The sequence below is a fragment of the Miniopterus natalensis genome, chromosome 2 (genome assembly GCF_054644295.1).
Source record: "Miniopterus natalensis isolate mMinNat1 chromosome 2, mMinNat1.hap1, whole genome shotgun sequence".
In the NCBI taxonomy this organism is placed as follows: Eukaryota; Metazoa; Chordata; class Mammalia; order Chiroptera; family Miniopteridae; genus Miniopterus; species Miniopterus natalensis.
In genome coordinates, this window is record NC_142082.1 from 182,127,689 (window position 1) to 182,146,780 (window position 19,092).

The following is a 19,092-nucleotide window of genomic DNA, read 5'->3' on the forward strand; positions in this document are numbered from 1 at the left end:
AAGAGTTGGTCTACTAATGTCAACAGTTTGTTTCTTGAGTGGCTTGAGATGTCCAAATTCACTTTACTTCTAGCTACATAATACAAGTCCTACCACCTTAACCTGTGCTAGGAGGGAAAAGTAAATGATGACATAGTCCCGGTTTTTTTTAGAGGCTTTTTTAAAACATTAGTCCATCTTTCCTTTGAGAAAAATCTTTGTCTTTGTTTCTGTAATTGAAAACAATCATATCTTCTGTTGGGTCAGGTGTGCTAAGGTCTCTCAGACTTTAATGTATGAATCACCTGTAGATCTTGTTAAAATGCAGAATATAATTCAGAAGGTCACAAGTCCAACCAAGTCCCAGATGATGGCAATGCTACTGCTTGACGCACCACACTCTGAGTAGCAGGACTCTAAGGAATGTTTCCAAATAGAAATAATCTCAATCAGATGTTTATTGTCAAAAAAAAAAAAAATACAGCCTCCTCCAAGAGTTTACAAAGGGAGATAATATTCCAGAGCCTACATGAGATATTTGCTCCCTTCCCCTTTTCTGTGATTTTTATCAGCTAGTTGTAAATCCAATGTAACACCTTATTAAAGGGCACGTCCTTGGTGCTGACAAGTTATTGGGGCTTGACTTGATTGGGGCTTGTATGAATGAACATAAAACTTCAAGCCTTTCATAATAAAAGAGTTGATTCAAAATAAATATTTTAAAATTATGTCAAATACTAATGAATAAGTGATGTTTACAAATAGCTTATAAGAGAATCATTTGAGATTAATAATTTTCACTTTCTCCCATCAAATAAATAGCTTATGTACTAAAGAAGACACCTTTCCTTAAGCAGAAAAAAGCCAACAAAAATAAAATCACGCTCTCATGGCATACTCATAATATTATTTTCAGTGAGGAAAATACCAAGATTGAGACATAAAACGTGTATGAGAATTTCACGGTATTGAATTTGTCTTAGAACCAGGGGGAAGGTCCAGGGAAAGAGAACATCTGGTAAATTTAAGAAAGATTTTAACTAGAAAAGATTACACATGAGAGCAATAGTCCATTCTCCTAAAGAAAACCAATTAACCCCACAAACTTTCAATTTTAGGTTTTCAATAATGCTTTCTCTTCGTTGTCCAACCTCCCCCGCAAAATTCAACCAACCATCATAAAAATTAAGTTGGTGACAGGTTCAGCTGGCTATATTCTATGTTTACCCTTAAGTACTTTTGAAGCCAATGAGGGTAAAAATTCATGGTGGAAAGAGCGAGAGTAAAAAAAGAATCGCTTCTCTTTGCAGGAGGAAACCCGCATCTTGAGCACTGTCCTCACTCTTCGGAGAAGGTGTCTCAGTGCTTGCGTGCACTCTTCAGCCCCATAACTGTGAAGGTAGCAGCCGTCAGTTTCTCATACACAAGGAACATGAGAGCAGCAGTGAGGACTGTCTGCAGCAGTTTGGCTTCAAGGCCTTTGTAGAGTCCCATTATTCCAAACCTCCTGAAAGGAAAGAAGTTTGAAAAAAAGAAAAGGTTTTCTTTATAAGTCAACTCCTGCATCAAATAAATAGGCTACTTTGATAGCTACTTTGCAAAGGTTTATCCTCAGGATCAAAACAAGCAATGGAAGTTTTAGGTATTAACAGAATTTTGTTGTCAAAGTACTTACTATGTATAGAGGTACTTGAGGACTGGTTAAAGTTTAGTATTCATGAGCCACCAAGCCATTGTCTTTATAATCATCATTAATTAGCGGATTGCTGACGATGTCCCAGATAGGATGCAGATCCTAAAACCATCTTAATGCCAAGATCTGAGATCTAACTAAGAATTTTTAGATCTTTAACACTCTCCCAACTCAGTTATTTCAGCGTAACAGTCCTCAAATAGTAGGAGAGCTGCAAATTGGTTTAGATAATTAAGTTACCAGATTTTCAGTTCTCAAATTTAGCGCACGTCAGAATCACCTGAAGGGCTTGTTAAACCAGACTGCTGGGTCACATCCCCCCAGTTTCTGATTTATTAAGCCTGGGATGGGACTCAAGAATTTGTATTTCTAATAAGTTCCCAGGTGAAGACCGGCCCTTTAGAACCACTGCTCTAACCACGGAGAAGACTGCTTCAGCTAGAACCAAGAGTTCCGAGTAAATGATTTCTCCACAGCTATTTGTTGAGAGTGAACTGATCTCATACGTTAGTTCATCAGCAACTCCAGGCCTATCCACAGCATGAACACTGAGACAGTAGAGCTAATCAAGTGCTCCACGCACAAGCTATTCTGTATTTATTATATTTGCTATGTGTGAACACCTATTATTTGGGGCAAATCATGTGATAAATAGGAATGAAAAGCCTTGACCCATGAATCTCTAGTTCATTAATTAACGTGAATTATGTTCCTCCAAGAAAGTCCACTTCAGTGTTTCTCAAGGTGAGGTCTGCTATGAAATAACAAAATATGTGCATTGGTCTCTGTCCCTGGTTCCTGGCACAGAGCTCCTAAAACCCTTGTAAATTACTTGAATGATAAGAGCAACAGGGTCACCTCTTGTTCTAATATTTGGTCTTTGACCCTGGTTCCTGACAGAGTTCCTAAGTCCCTTGGAATATCCTGGGTAACTGCAGTGTCTTTTATTGTAATGAGGTGACTCTTGGTGGACTCCTGGATTTGGGGGGCGAGTTGGAGGTCATCACCAGATAGATCAAGCAATGATTAGAAGCTTGGAATTTTCAGCCCCACCTCCATCCTCCAGAGAAGGGAGAGGGCCAAACAAAGAGTTGACAGATTGTGCCCACATGATGAAGCCGCCATAAAACTCCATTGTATGGGGTTTGAAGAGCTCCCAGGTGGGTGGATGCACCCCAACTCCGTGGGCACAGAAGCTCCTGTCCTGGGACCCTCCCAGACCTCACCCTGTGCATCTCTTCATCTGGCTGTTCATGTGTATGACACACTTTAATAAACTGGTAAACATGAGTGCTTCCCTGAGATCTGTGAGATACTCTAGCAAATAATTAAATCCCAGGAGGAAGGCGTCATGGGAACCTCCGATACTCGGCCAAGTTGGAGAGAAGTTATGGTAACCTGGGGACCTACTACTTGCGATTAGCATCTGAAGTCTCATGGGACTGAAACCTTAACCAGTGAGATCTGATACCACCTCTGGGTGGATAGTGTCAGCATTGAGCTAAATTGTAGGACACCCAGCTGGTGTCATGCATAACATTGCTTGGTGTGAGAAAACCCCACACACATTTGGTGACCAGAGTGTCAGAGTGAAGTGTTCTGTGTGAGTAGTACAGGAGAGATATCCAGGTGTAGTGCAGATTTTCTTTATATCCACTCTCATCAGAATCACCAAGCCTTGTTTAGAAACAAAGATTGCAAGACCTTGTTCCAGGGGGAGGCAGGAATCTATATTTTAACAAGCACTTCAGGTGATTCTTAATCAATCAAAAGTCTGGAGAGGCCAGGCATGTTACAGTGCACTGTCCAATATGGTAGCTACTAACCACATGTGGCAATTAAAATTAATTTTAAAAATTCAGTTTCTCGGATGCACTGGCCATATATCAAGTGCTCAACAGCCACATGTAGTTAGCGGCAACCCTACTGGACAAGGGCAGACATTTCCATCATCATAGATGGAATGCTCTTCATTCATCCAATAGTTCTTGCATGCTTAATGAGCACCTGAGTTTGAACACCTGGCTCTGCCTTCATCCGTCTGGTGTTGGGCAAATCACTTTCCTTCTCTAACCCTGTTTTCTGATCTGCAACAATGGGAATACAGTCACCCTTCCACACGCACAAGGCTGAGGGAGAACCAAACAAGATAAAAGACATGAAAACACACTGGATTTGAAAATTTACCTAACCCTATTGATTTCTGGTTAACACGACCTTCATAACGTTCTTGTTAATGATATTGTTCTTAACTCCCACAATGCTGGTAGAAATGGATATTGGTGTCACTTTTTAGGGTAAACATGGCAATGCCTATCAAAATTTTCTATGTTCAAACTCTTTAAACCAGGTAATTCCACTTCAAGGAATTTTCTCTGTAATTATAATCACTCAGGTGTACAAAGCTAAATTTATGGGCTATTTATTCAGCAATGTTTGTAAAGGCAAAAATCTGGGGGGAAAAACTATCCATCAATAAGTGTATTGGTCAATAAATTATGGTACATTATGTAACAGAAAACTAAGTTGTCACTATTAAAAAATAAGATAAATTTATAGATATTGATGTGAAGGGTTGTTTGTGATATTAAATTTATAAAAAGGCAAGTTGCAAAACAGTATTACCACCTGATCCAACTTACATAAAAATGAACACCCAAAATATATGTTTTATATAATATTCTGGGAATATATACCCTATATACTCTTTTTAAAAGAGGAAGGGAGAGGGAGAGAGAGTTGAAACATCAATGATGAGAGAGTCATTGATCGGCTGCCTCCCACCTGCCCCCGACTCGGGATCGAGCCCGCAACCCCAGCATGTGCCCTGATTGGGAATCGAACCTCGATCTCCTGGATCCTAGGTCGATGCTCAACCGCTGAGCCACCGGCTGGGCACCCTATATACTCTTAACTGTTAACAGTGACTACCTCTCAGAAAAGGGAGAGGAAAGAGAGAAAAGAGCAAGTGTACATGTATTTACAGCTTTATTGAAGTTTAACTGACTTCAGTCTGATAAGTTTTGACTGATGTTCAGACCCACGAAAACCATCACTGCATTCAAGATTGTGAACATATCATCACCCCCAAAAGTTTCCTCACATCCCTTTGTAATCATTCCCTCCCTCCTACCCTGGATCCAGGTAACTACAGATCTGCTTTCTGTCACTACAGATTATTTGCATTTTCTAAGTTTTATATAAGTGAAATCATGCCTGACTTCTTTCACTTGGCATAATTATTTTGAGATTCATCCATGTTGTTGCATGAATCAACAATTCCTTCTTTTTTATTTCTCAGTAGTATGCCATTCTATAGCGATATCACAATTTAAGTATCTATTCACCCAATGATGAACATTTGAGTTGTTTCCAGTTTTTGACTCTTACGAGTAAAGCTGCTATGAACATTTGTGTACAAGTTTTTGTGCAGATATATTTCATGTCTCTCGCGAAAATACCTTGAAGCAGAATGGCTGGGTCCTATGGGAAGTGTGTATAACTTTTTACAAAAGTGTCAAGCTGCTCTCCGAGGTGAGTGTGCCATCTACATTCCTACCAGCAACATACGAAAGTCCTGGTTGCTCCACATTCTTGCCAGCACATGGGATAGTGAGCATTCAGTTCTTTACTTTATACCAATTGTGTATCTTTGATTTTATTTTTTATCCCAAGCATGTTCTATTTTTATAATAAATTTATTTATCTTCAAGTATCTTACACCTAGGACCAGTAATATAGCAGTTTTGGCTTCAAAGGAGGTCCCTGCCTTATTTGCTGTCCCTAAGGATCAGTTTCTCTAAATGAAACAGGGAAATGACTAAAGTACATGCCTCACAGGACTATTGTTGGGATTAAGTGAGACTGCCCACATAAAGTGTCAAGCTCAGTGTCTGCCACAAAGCAAACACTCAAACATGGTAATTCCTCTTATCATCATCATTACTGCCGTCATCATCATCGGTATTACTCCTCCTACTCCCTGCTTCCTTCCTCACTATGACCACTGCTCTATCATATCTGCTTATTTCTATCTATGAGAGAGATCACAGGGTATGCCATTGACAGAAGCACCACTCAGGCAGAACGGTCTCTGTGTTAGATTTGGGAGGGTTCCCGTTCTAAAGGAGTTCTGAATATTTGTAACTAACAAAGAATAAGGACCTGACCTCTTCCCTAACTTCCCAAAGTACTGTCATACTGCACCAAGGCCCTAAAATGAAAACTGTCTGAGCACAGTATCCAAGGCAGAGGCTTCCAGCTCCCGCGGTCAAGGCAGTAGTGCAAGGTAAGCAAACCCAACCGCTCCCTGGCACAGGGGCCGCTGAAAGAGGAGAGAACGCGAAGCATCTACGAAGCTCACCGTACTCGCTGGTGAAGGAGATAGAGAACATTGCGGAGGCTCCCCAGTGTTCTGTTTTCTGGGTTGAGCCTGTGACGTCCAAACTGGGGAAGAAGAATAAAAACGGTTTAGTACTGCTTTCTCTATCTTAGTTTCTACCTTCAGGGGAAATTCTGTTGGGAGTGATGTCTTAAACCTTACAGTAATCCAAATATCCAATTAGTATGTACATTTCATTAATCCTCTATTTTCAATGAAATATTTCAATTAAATGAGTGAAAATAAGAAACATGTTTCCATGAAGCAAGCACAAGAATTTTCACTTTACAGAGAATTGTGGGGAAAATTCTACCTCAAAAGAAAAAAAGACATGCCCACGATGAAGATACAGATTTTGACGGTATGTATGGCTTAATTTCCAGTCCTTTAAGAAGTTCTGATAAATGCTAATCAATTAGAACTACTACAGTGTAAACGCTTCACACTGTTTACATTATAAAAGTGTCAAAATACATTATCTGAATGCTACTGAATTCCTTTATTTTAAGTGCCAAGTTTTAAATAACACATTAGTAAAAATACTTTTAAGAGAAGGTAACAATGTTTTGAACTGACATACTCTCATTGCTACCCCTGTTTTATGTATCAATGAGTCCTTTGAATTTCTTTCTCCAAAACAGATCATAACGCTTTCCATGTCTCCTCTCTCCTCTCCACTGCTACCACTTTACTCTAGGCCACCATCACCTCTCACCTGTATACTGAAATGGCCTACCTGATTCCCCACCCCCTTTCTCTTAGCCTCTGATCAATACATCACAATAGCCTCGCTAATCTAGAATTGTAAATCAAACCACATTACTCCCTAGTGTAAAACCCTTCAAAGGCTTCCCATGAATTGAGAGTAAACTCTAGACCTTTCCTGCTACTTTTCCAATCTCATCCTGAGCCATTCTCCAGCCACATTGCCCTTTCAGTTCCTAGGATTTGCCAAGCTCTTAGCACATCATGATCTCTCTGCCTAGAATGCTCTTCCCACAGCTGGGTCCTTCCCTCCCTTTAAGTCTTGATTTATATATGCCTCCTCTGAGGAGCCCACCCCCAGCCACCCTATCTAAGAAGATCCCCATCAAGCACCCCTCCACTAAGTCACAGAATGCGGCTTCCTTCCTTCATCGGAGCTATCTTCTTAGTCTGTAATTACCTATTTTGCTTATCTATCTGTTCGTTCTCTCCTCAATTACCTCCATGAAGGTAGGGATTATGATTACTTTATTCACCATGTGTACCCAGTTCTTCACACAGAGTGGGCACTTAACAATCATTTCAATGAATAACCCAGAAATTTTAAAGTGTTCCAAAACAGCAAAATCATTAGCTCTTTTTCTTCAGCGAGGCGTCGGAGCAGCCTCCCCAGCAGACGCAGAGATGCAGATCTTTGCAAAGACCCTGACTGGCAAGACTATCACCCTTGAGGTTGAGCCCAGTGACCCCACTGAGAATGTCAAAGCTAAAATCCAAGAGAAGGAGGGCATCCTGCCTAACCAGCAGTGTCTGATTTTTGCAGGCAGACAGCTAGAGAATGGCCACACTCTCTCAGACTACAATATCCACCCTGCACTTGACACTTTGTCTGAGGGGTGGCATCACTGAACCCTCCCTCCGCCAGCTCATCCAAAAGTACAATTGCAACAAGATGATCTGCCCCAAGTGTTACCGCTGCCTGCACCCCTATGCTGTCAACTGCCTCAAGAAGAACGGCGGTGACACCAACAAGCTGTGCCCCAAGAAGAAGGTTAAATAAGGCCCCTCCGCCACCTCCTCGGGTCCACAGGGCAGCCTTTTACCTGAAGCCTGTGACCCTGGGGCCTCAATAAAGTTTCTCTTTTGTGGACAGGAAAAGTTAAAAAAAAAAAGCAAAACCATTAATTCCTCTAGAATAAACTAAAGGAATCAACCTCTGTTTCTGTAAAGGATAGTCTGCCCTAGGGCACCAAGCAAATTAACTTGAATGAGAAGGAAGCAAACTTATATTTTCTTGAGTCCTTTAAGAAACTTCCTCCACATGTGCGTTTTCTGAGACACTGTTACCTAAGAAATTGCAAATGTAAACTTCCTTCCAAACCAAATATGAAACCAACTGATAGGCTGGTTAGCAGAATATAAGACAAATGAAAAAATGAATGAGGAATGCGCTGGCCTACCAACTGACCTATTGCTTTATTAATATTAACATTTCTTTACACAGAGAAACCATGTATTTTAGAACGCTGTTTGACTAAATGCAGGAAGAACCCCAGCACTCACCCTCAGAATCGACTGTACTGTCTGCATGGGATAAGTGACCGTGGTGGCAATTGCTTTGGCTACTGCACCAATGATGAACACATCCAAAGAAGAAAGCTGGAAAGCAAAGAAAGATGAATCATGTCAACCCGAACAATAAGAACAGAAGATTACTGTTTGCTGCTTTCAAAGTCAGGATTACCTTCATTCGTTTCTTTAAAAGTCGTCGTTTTAAACCTTCATAGAACATGAACTGGATGGCAGGATTGAAAACCAACAGCAAGGAGGGAAATGTGCCATTCCACAAAGACAAGATTCCTTCATCTCGAATGATCTGGTGAAAAGCATCTAAGCAAGAAATCAAGGACATCTGATGACAATCCCTTAACTAAAGAAGACAAGGTGAATTCCGTTCAAATGGTTCTATCAAGATTTCCTTCTTGTAATGATATTTTAGGACAAGTTCATCAGTTAGCTACTTTTTGATAATTAAGACACTGATAGTCACCAAGTTATTGAGAGAGAACTTCAATCATAGGGAACTCCTGACAATCTGGGGTCAGAATGTCAAGTTTTCCTAAGTGATCACCACCACTGGGAACTCTGTATCATAGAGAACTGTGACTTGATAGCCCACATGTTTCACAACAAAGGCCCGTAAAACAGATAAGATGACAGTTGCTTCGAGTCCATTTTATAGGACTGACTTACAAGAAAACCACTGTTCTCATTACAAACACAGGAAAGAGGAACCTGGCAGAGCGATACTATTAAAAAGCAGAAGCTCATAGATACAAGACATTAATCTGGTATCTCTAGCCAAAGATAACACTAGAATAAAAAAAGTATAGTAGATTCTTCTTCAGCTATATCCACACCCTCCCACCCACACTCCATGGTAGCAGTTACTTCTCTACCCCTTGTCTTTGGGCTTGGCCATGTGATATGCTTTGGCCAACAGGATGTTAGCAGTCAAGATTCAAAAAGGGGCTCAAAATATGCTGTGTCCTCTTGCGTGTCACCATCACCAAGAGAAGGATATGCTCAAACAGGTGCCAGGAAGATGATGAGACCCGTGGAGCTGAGACTCCCAGGCTGGGGTCAGCTTAGATGAGTCAAATCCCTGTCAATTCACAGACATGTGATCTAAACAAATGCTTACTATTGGATGTTGAGATTTGAGGTTGTATGTCATATAGCATTACTGTGGCAATAAATTCCAGAAACAAAGAAAAAAGAAAATCCTTCAATAGAAACTCACCCAGAGACACTTACCAATAATACCTTTATAGTTGGTTGGTACAATGTCTTCATTCCTAAATTTTGCCCCTTGCAGCTTCAGTCTGGTGTTTACCACCCAGAGTGGAGTTGTCAGCAACACATTCACCACTCCTTTAAAAAGGAAGGGGCAAAGACAAAGCAAAATGTAACCTATTAAGCTTTGCTGTCTTATATTAAAGCTACACACCAATGTTTCATTTATTCTTCTGCCACTGTCCTCCTGGGCCACCTAAGGTAAGGTGCCTCTTTGTGCCAGGGTGCAACACAAGCCACGACTGTTAGAAGCAATTCAGAAGCCTTGCTGATAGCAAAATGGCTGGCAGTAGTACCTTTCCACATGAAAAGAGTAATAAGTTTCCTTATTTGTATAATAGGAGGCAATCTATTTGTCAACTTATATAGATTCCAAAGTAGCAATTCTGACATAGTTTTAAATACAAATTTTCAAAAACAGCTTTAAGAGACAAGTGGTTTATTGATCACATGCTAAGTGCATGACAACATCATATAAAACACACAATTTACAACTCTCCCATAAGTAGCTCACATGGTTTTAAGTGAGTTGGATCTAGTATAATGGGTGACAAGTGGGAAAAAGTGGTGACACTGGAAAGTGCTTCAACAAGGGACTAGATGATTACACAAGAGTTCCTCATCACTTAGGAAATTAGGACAGGCAGGCAGCAAGCAGTAGTTATGAACTGTCACAAAACACCTGAAAGAGCTCTGCAAGCATCATGATCCTTACAAGCTTAAGGATGGGGATCTTGGCCCCCCCAAGGTTGCCTCAGAGTGGAACAACACAATGAGTCAGGTGCTTCTTTTTGAAAACACATGATCCCAATTTAACACCATCTTGAGATATTAATATATTCCTCATCAGTCCTGAAATGATTTAAAAAACAAACAAACCAGACAGAGTTGTAACAGAGTGCCTGACACACAGTATATACTTTATAAATATTTGTTAAATAAATATTGAACAAATGAACCAATGAACAAACTCAGCAACCATACATGGAGCTATCTGGCTCTAGCCATACTGTGAAGAACCAAGAGGTGCAATCCTAAGGAAGAGAAAGAATGTTTTGATTTAAGGAATCTCAAAACATGCCAGGTATACAGAAAACCCATGTTCTATTCAAGAATAAGCCTATGCAACAGCCAAGAGGTTAAAACTGTTTTCATCTGTCACATACAGAGCAAAAGTAAAATATTTTTCTACCTCTCTCTCAGAAACATTATGAGGACACATTTCTTAAAATAAAAGACATTATCACATAATTTTATGAGATGTATTTGTTGTATTTTTATAGACTCACATAGCACCAGGGAGTCACTGTTAGTTAGGACTCAATATATTCATACACTGTCACTTGAGGCATTGGTCATAATCTCGATTAAGTCTTACCTAGAGGTGCCTGCTGGTCTCATTTTTAAAAAGCACCAGTGCCCAAGAGGCCAAGATAGAAAAATATCAATACATGTCTATTTGCCCAGACTTTATAATGTATCCCTATTCAATGCACTGTACACATCACTTAACAGAAAAGTCAATAGCCAGAAAAACCAGGCTAAAAAGTGCTACTGAGGAGACTACATTTTTTTTTTTTTTTTTTAAGATGAAGACAGGAGATCAGAACCAGAGATGACAAGCCATGAATACTTGCCAGGCACAGTGTACATACCTTTCTAAACAAATGAAATAGGTTGCCCATTAAATAAATTCTTTAGAAATCAAAATTTCCTTCATGTTCTATTCAAGAGGTAGGCAGACATAAAACATGTCAGAGGCAATGCAGCCAAGATTAAGATTTAACCATTACTTAAAATTCTGTTTTCATATCCCCTTTATTACCATGAGTTGAAAGACTGCAAGGATACTAAGGACAATCTCAAGTACAAAAATGCACTACATCATTTAAAGAGAATATAAAGTCCTTGTAAGAACATTTTGTATTTCAGAGCTTTTTATCCGAGAAGTTCAAGTACTCTATTCATCCTCTAAGCCAAAATAGATAGAGGTATTTTTTAAACACTATTAATTTTATGAGTTCTGGGAAAAGACACTCAAAATACTTGAGGATCCAAAACTTTGCTAGAAACTTACAACCTATGTTACCAAGCAAAGGACAACATTTCATGTTGGAAAAACAACTATAAATGGTCATGATGAGCGATTCCAGCTCTTACTAGCGCACAACAGGTAAGGCTGAAGGGATAAAGAACACCGTCCGCTTATTTATGAACCTGTACAGAAAACTCTTTTTCTAGTTCCAAGCTGTGGTTGTCACTTCAGCTCTAAGATGCGAATACTAATACTTTACCTACTTCATGACAGGAGACTGATTTTCTCCCAATTCAAATACTTCTATATTCTTTCTTTTCTTTTTTGGTAAAAAAATCATTTACAGGAAAACAGAACCAAAATTAAGAGATAAAAAACAGTAAAACTGAACCCACTCACTAAAGTTATTCACCAATTCAAGGAATAATTGGAACACAGCTATTTACTTGTGAAATCTTCAAAATGAATAGTTTATCAGCAGCGAGTCTCCTTGGGTAAGGAGAGAAAACAAAAATGAAGTATGCTAATTGGCTGCGCACTTGTGGGAAATATGCACACCAACCACTGATACAAGAAAATGGCAGATCAAGGCCATAAATCTAACCATTTGTCTCTCTACAAAGAATGCAACTAGATGCACAAAAGGAACAAATCTGCCTTACCAGAGGTACGGTTGGAGGGCAGGAAACAAATATGAACTGTCACAACAATGGTAACACCATTGGCATTCAAAAGGAGTTATTTGTAAAAATCCCCATTTCATTAAAATGGTTTCTTCTTCATTTAAGTTATCTGTAAGGTTCTTTCCCCAAGTTTTCCCCAGGTTATCAAGCTATATGGGTTTTCTTCTGTGAAAATAAATAATTTAATTAAATTTCTAAGTTTCAAGCAGAATTTCAATATAGGGGTGGGCAAAAGTAGGTTTACAGATGCTTGCGTTAAAAAAGACATGAAGGTTATAATTATAATACAAGAATAAACTCTGTTTCATGTACCCACAACTGTAAACTTACTTTTGTCCACCCCTGTACAGTTCCTAGTTTTCCTTGGAAATAATGAAACTCATTCTACAGTGATTATAATAAAAACAGGACTCACAGAAGGAAGACAAAGCTAATTCTAATTATTGTAAGAATGCAAAGGTATTAAGATATAAAAACATGTTCTAAGGAGAAGTTTAAAACTCACAAAAGAAAGTTCCAAGAGTACCTTTGGAAATTCATTTGACCAAGGGTCTGAACTGTGACACTACTGACATTTTTGGATAGGTGATTCTTTATTTGGGTGTGTGTGAGGGGTGCTACTGTGTAGGATGGTTAGCAGTATCCCTGGTCTCTGCCAGCTAAATGCCAGCAGCATCCTCTAGTTGTGACAACCAAAAAATATCTCCAGACATTTGCCATATGTTCCCTGTGGGTCAAATCAGCCTCAGTTGAGAACCACTGTTCCAATCCAATTGCCAAGTGATTATTCACTTTATTTTTGAAAGTTTCAAAAAACAGAAATTCACTCTCATCCCAATGATCTATTTCTTCCAAACACTGTTAGAAATTTTATTTTTATGGATATTACATCTATCTTCTTAGCTAGTAAAGGATTTTTACCTGAGGTATGAATTAGCAACTCTGAAATGACTTTATGAGTATTGTGATCCAGGCCCAATTCCTTTGGGTAATATAGAGCAAGTAGGGTCCCTCTTCCACAAGTCATTCATTCATGGTCTGCTCATCAAATATATATTGTGTGTCCACTATGCGATCAACCCTGTTCTAGGTGCTGACGATACAGCGGTAAATAAAAATAAAATCCCTGTCCTCGTGAAGCTTACGTTCTAATGGTGTAATGAGATAAGATAAATAAGTAAAATATGTAAGCTGTTAGAGGACAAGAGCTATGGAGAAAATTTAAGCAGATTATTGGGATGTCTATTTTGGGCACTGTGGCCATTTAGGGGAAAGATCTTCAAGGAGGTGAGGGAGTGAGCTGGGCAGAGGAAATAGCAGATACACAGGCCCCGGGGCAGAAGCATGCCAGTGTGAAGTGGCCAGTGTGGCTACAGCGGTGTGACTGAAAAGGAGACTAGGAGGCCCAGGTCATACAGAGCTTTATAGGGCAAGGTAAGGATTGGTGGCTTTTACTCCGAGCAGGATGGGAAGCAAATGGAGGGCTTTGAGAAATAAAATGATCTTGCTTATGTTTTAACATGATCACACTGGCTGTGGTGTTGAATTCAGATTGAAGGGGACAAAATAGGAAGCAGGACATCAGTTAGGAGGCTCTGAGGATAACCCAGTCACGATTTTATGGCGGTTTGGACTCAGGTCAAAGTGGAAACAAGTAGCTGCACTGCATACATATGAAGAAAGAGGCCACAGGATTCGCTCATAGGCTGGAGGTGGGGTCAGAGAGGGAGGACAGATTCAAGATTTTTGGCAGGGCAGCTAGAAGACTAGAGTTGCCACTTAGTAAAATGCAGACTACAGGAGGAGCAGGCCCTTAAATTTCATTCATTCGTTCAACAATTAATCAGTACCTTCCACGTACTGGGCACTGTATTAAAACACCAGGGATGCAGAGATAACAAAAGTGTAATCTCTACCTTTAAGCGGCTCAAGGCCTAGTAAAAGATAAAGACAAAAGTGCAGACTATGATTATACAGTGGAGCAAGCACTGAGACAGAGGCATCTATGATGTTGGCGCACAAAAAATGGGCACCTAATCCAGAATGAAACCTGGGGGTGGTAGAGAAATCTTCAGAGAAGGCTTCTTGAAAAGTAAGTAGCTTGAACTAAAAATAAAAGGATGAATAAATAGGAGTTAATATGATGAAAAAAGCAGTAAGACTGTATCAGACAGACAATGAAGTACTCAATCGGACAACAGCGGCAATAGAGGAATGGAGTTACTAAGTAGCTTGGTATATTCAAGGAATCACAGTTTGGCATGGAGATGGGAACAGCTAGAGAGATAAGCAGCACCACAACAGTTCTTACATGTTAGGCTCTTATCCCAGACATGGTGGGGACCTTGTATACTGAGGATGCCATATCTTTATTCTGTATGCAGGTGACAGACACTGAGGGTTTTGAAGTCGGGGAAAAGACAATCAGATTTGGGTTTCAGAACAGCAGTTCTCAGCCATCAATCTGACAAGACATGTAACAGATGATACTCGCAACTGACACTGAACAATCAGCTCTCCCTGCATGTCTACCCTGACTCCACTCTTTTTCTCAAGAAAACATTTCAGAATGTAAGTAAATTAGAATGGTATTATTACATTGGAATCACTTTTAACCAGGTCTATATAATGGACTCACTAGATAAATCTGTGTTTCTCCTTCCCTTTAAAAGATACTGACAGATGTCCACAGCATACCGAATACCCGTGGCCACTCTCTGGTATGCCCATGCTTATCAACTTCCATCCCACTGGGTTTTATGCTTACCAAGAGTGAATTATGTCTTTTCTCAAACCTGCTTATGTCAGTTGTATCTGTTAGTGCAGGCAAAGAATTATAGGTACAGGTTATATAAGAAAAAAAAGCACAAAACTCCCATCAGTGAACCAATATGCCTTGGCCATACATTAAAAGATTGAAATAGCCTAACCGGCATGGCTCAGTGGATGAGTGTCCATCTCTTAACCAGGAAGTCATAGTTTGATTTCTGGTCAGGGCACATGTCCGGGTTGTGCACTCAATCCCCAGTAGGGGACGTGCAGGAGGCAGCTGATCAATGACTCTCTCTCATCATTGAGGTTTCTATCTCTCTCTCCCTCTCCTTTCCTCTCTCTGAAATCAATAAAAACATATTTTTTTTAAAAAGATTGAAATAGTATATTCATACATCTTAAATTAAAACACCCAAGGTAAGTAGGGAATTTACAATATTCCTTACATAACTGACTTTTTAAAACTAATTGCCTTACTATACCAATCTAGTTTGTGTCAGGTATGGAGGAATCTACCTTAATTATAAATTGTGTAAGAGTTAGAAAGGAAAGAAGCAAAGCATAATGGGATGTCAGATACACAAACAAACAGCTTTGGACAATTAAAAAGGAAAATATCTCATCATATATTTCATGAATTAGTAGTTTCACTGAAAGTTATGAGTGAGCCCTGAACAGTGAGCCAGAACCTTTTAAATGTAAATACATATACACTACAGTAATCTGAAATGCATTAAAATCAAGATAATACAAAAACTTGGTCTCAATCATAAAAATCAGACTGGATTGTTGTTTATTGCAATTATATAAAAAAGAAGGTTCCCTCTGTACAGGATAACCTTGGATCTATTCTAATATTTTTTTTCCCAAGTGAACAAATCTCAAACTTGAGTTCTTTGAGTTCTGACATTGTTTGAAAACTAGTGAGGAAGACCTCAGAGACAAGGAGATCAGAACAGAGCAATGGTCCACCATCAGTGAGAGATGGTGATGGTTGATTTGAGGAAATGGTGCTCTCTCTCTCTCGCTCTCTCTCTCTCTCAAATCAATGGAAAAATATCTTCAGGTGAGGAGTAACAAAAAAAGGGAAAAAACAACTTTTGAGCACTAAAGGATATAATCAACAGAGTGCAAGACAGCCTATAAAATGGGATAAAATATTTGCAAATCATATATCTGATAAGGGGCTAATATCCAGAATATATAAGGAATACCTACAGCTCAACAATAAAAAAATCAAATAACTCGATTTACAAAAGGCCAAAAAACAAATGAAAAGATGCTCAACACTGCTAATCATCAGAGAAATGAAAATCAAAACCACAGTGAAATATCACCTTACATTCATTAGGATGACAACTATAAAACAAACAAACAGAAAATAACAAGTGTTGGCGAGGATGTGGAGAAACTGGAATGCCGGTGCACTGATGGTGGGATTATAAAATGGCACAAGTGCTGTGGAAATCAGTATGGTGGTTCCTCGAAAAATTTGAAAAAGATCTACCACATGACCCAGCAATCTCACTTCTGGGTAAACATCCAAAAGAATTGAAAGCAGGGACTCGAAGAGATACTTGCACAACTCAAGTTCATATCAGCAACTATTCACAGTAGCCAAGAGGTGGAAACAACCTAAATGCCCATCAATAGATGAATGGGTAAACAAAATGTGGTATATATATATACAACAGAATATTATTCAGCCTTAAAAAGGAAGGAAATCTTGTTATATTCTATAAAATGAATGAACCTTGAGGACATTATGCTGAGTGAAATAAGCCAATCACAAAAATACAAATACTATATGATTCCACTTATATGAGGCATCTAAAGTAGTCAAATTCATAGAAACAGAAAGTAGAATGGTAGTTTCCAGGGGTTAGGGGAAGGGGGAAAAGGGAGTTGTTATTTAATGGTCTAGTGTTTCACATTATAAGATGACAATGTTCTGGAGATCTGTTTCACACCAATGTGTATAAACTTACTACTGAAGTATACACTTAAAAATTGTTAAGATGGTAAATTTTATGTGTTTTTAACACACACACACACACAGCCAAGTCAGAAAACTAATTATATTCTTTGTAGCATAACTATGTGCTAAAATAACCTCATAAAGGTTATGCGGACAAGGTAAGTGTTAACATATAAAAATATTTCATACTCAGAAAACTTTGTTACCTGCAACAAATCCAACTACCAGATCTTTTCCAGTGGTAGAACGTTGACCTTTGACCCAGACTGCTTTGAGGCTATTAAAAGTGTAGAAATAGACAAAATTGGAGCAGCAGAGACTGGAGATAACTGGAAACCATCCTCGATATGGGGCCAGGCTAGCGAAAAAACAATAAGCAAAGTAAAGATTATGGACAAAATCCACTAGAAATAGGCAAAGTCCTAGGAAACGTTGATCATCACTCACATATTCTCAAAGCTCACTCCTATACAACGTACTCCACACTGCGCACATCTGACATTCTGAAGGATGCCCAAACCAAGAAACCTTTTCTAGCACTAATGACACCAAAGAAACAATACACAATCAATAGCTGATTTACTGCTTTCCTTTAGTAAATTATTATGGAAAATTAAAGACAATTTCCTCGTGGCTGTTAGCTAATACAGCATCATTCACATTTTACTACAGGGCAAGAATATTTAAAATAAATATAGAACGTAAGTGAAAAAGAAGTGATGGGGGCATATTATAAGAGCATAGGAATCAGACTAAGAGGTTCCGACTGGCCAAACCTAGAACAATTTGAGCATCAAAATAATAAAGTAATCAACTGTAAAGAAATCAAATGTAAATCTCTGGAAAAACAGAAATTTTTGAGTCTATACTGATACTAAATAAAGTAACTCCTTATAGACTACTTATAGTTGCAACAGAGGGAAAATAAAATTATTCAGTGGCTAACTCGAATCTAAAAAATCATGATTAATCAATGAAGGGCAGGTGGACAATATGTGACTCCAGATGTGACACCCTGAGAAGGACATGATATCACCTATGCATTCTTCTGGCCCAGAATACACAGCCTCATTTAATCACGAAGGAGCATGAGGAAAACTTAAAATGAGAAACATTTTTATTTTTTAAAAACCGGAGGAGAACTGACTATACTCTTTAAAAATGTCAATGTCAGCCCTGGCTGGTACGGCTCAGTTGGCTGAGAGTTGTCCTGTGCACTGAAAGGTCAAAGATTTGATTACCGATCAGGGCACATGCCCAGGTTGCAGACTCTATACCCAGTAGGGGTGCGTGCTTCTCTCTCTCTCTCCCCCTCTCCCTTACTCTTTCTTTAAAAATCAATAAAAACATATTAAAAAAAATTTTTTTTTTAATGTCAATGTCATAGGGGCAAAGGGCTTTGATGTATGGTATGAAACTTATTCTCAAATAATTTGGAAAAAATTTGTGTGTGGGGTATGTGTGGTGTATGTGTAATAAAGAAAGAAGGGGAGGGAGAGAGGAAGGGAGGGAGAATGCATGAGCAAATGACAAAACAAATGAAAAAAAGTGCTAACTACTGGTGAACCTGGGTAAAGCATATAGTGGTATTCGTTGTACTCTTTTTAGTTTTGCAACCTTTTTAAATTTGAAATTATTTCCAAATAAGAAGTTAAAAAAAGTACATCATCTGTCTGAATGAATCTGAACTAAACAACTACTACGTTCTTCGGTTTACTGTTCATAAAACAAAACATTGGTTTCATGGAAGACTCTACAATCAAGAATCAAAATGGTGAACCACAGAACTTGAAGGAAAGGACAATACCTATGTACTTACAAGTCGGGCAATTACAAAGTCACACCACTGTAAGGTTATGAGAATGGACAGAAAGGAGTGCAGGCCGTGAATCTACTATGAGGCTGCTCTGGCTAACAGAGATGAACACAGAAGTACTCACAGGCCTTCTTCTTTAATGATCTCCAGGAGCACCATGTGTGTAGTTTTGGACTTTCTTTTCTCGTCAACTA

General features: G+C 39.0%; 1 protein-coding gene and 1 pseudogene across 1 annotated transcript in view; one reads left to right on the forward strand and one right to left on the reverse strand.

Annotated features, from left to right (window-relative positions):
• Positions 1–419: 419 nt before the first annotated feature.
• SLC25A17 (solute carrier family 25 member 17) overlaps positions 420–19,092 on the reverse strand; it is a 41,640-nt gene continuing 22,967 nt past the window's right edge. The window contains exons 3-9 of the mRNA XM_016205310.2: positions 19,023–19,089; positions 17,289–17,440; positions 9,576–9,692; positions 8,503–8,648; positions 8,322–8,417; positions 6,036–6,118; positions 420–1,486 (exon numbers count right to left, since the gene is read on the reverse strand). Of these exons, the coding sequence (XP_016060796.1) occupies positions 1,339–1,486; positions 6,036–6,118; positions 8,322–8,417; positions 8,503–8,648; positions 9,576–9,692; positions 17,289–17,440; positions 19,023–19,089 (809 nt within the window). The 3' untranslated portion in view covers positions 420–1,338. The remainder of the gene's footprint in view (positions 1,487–6,035; positions 6,119–8,321; positions 8,418–8,502; positions 8,649–9,575; positions 9,693–17,288; positions 17,441–19,022; positions 19,090–19,092) is intronic.
• LOC107531272 (ubiquitin-ribosomal protein eL40 fusion protein pseudogene) lies at positions 7,437–7,818 on the forward strand (annotated as a pseudogene).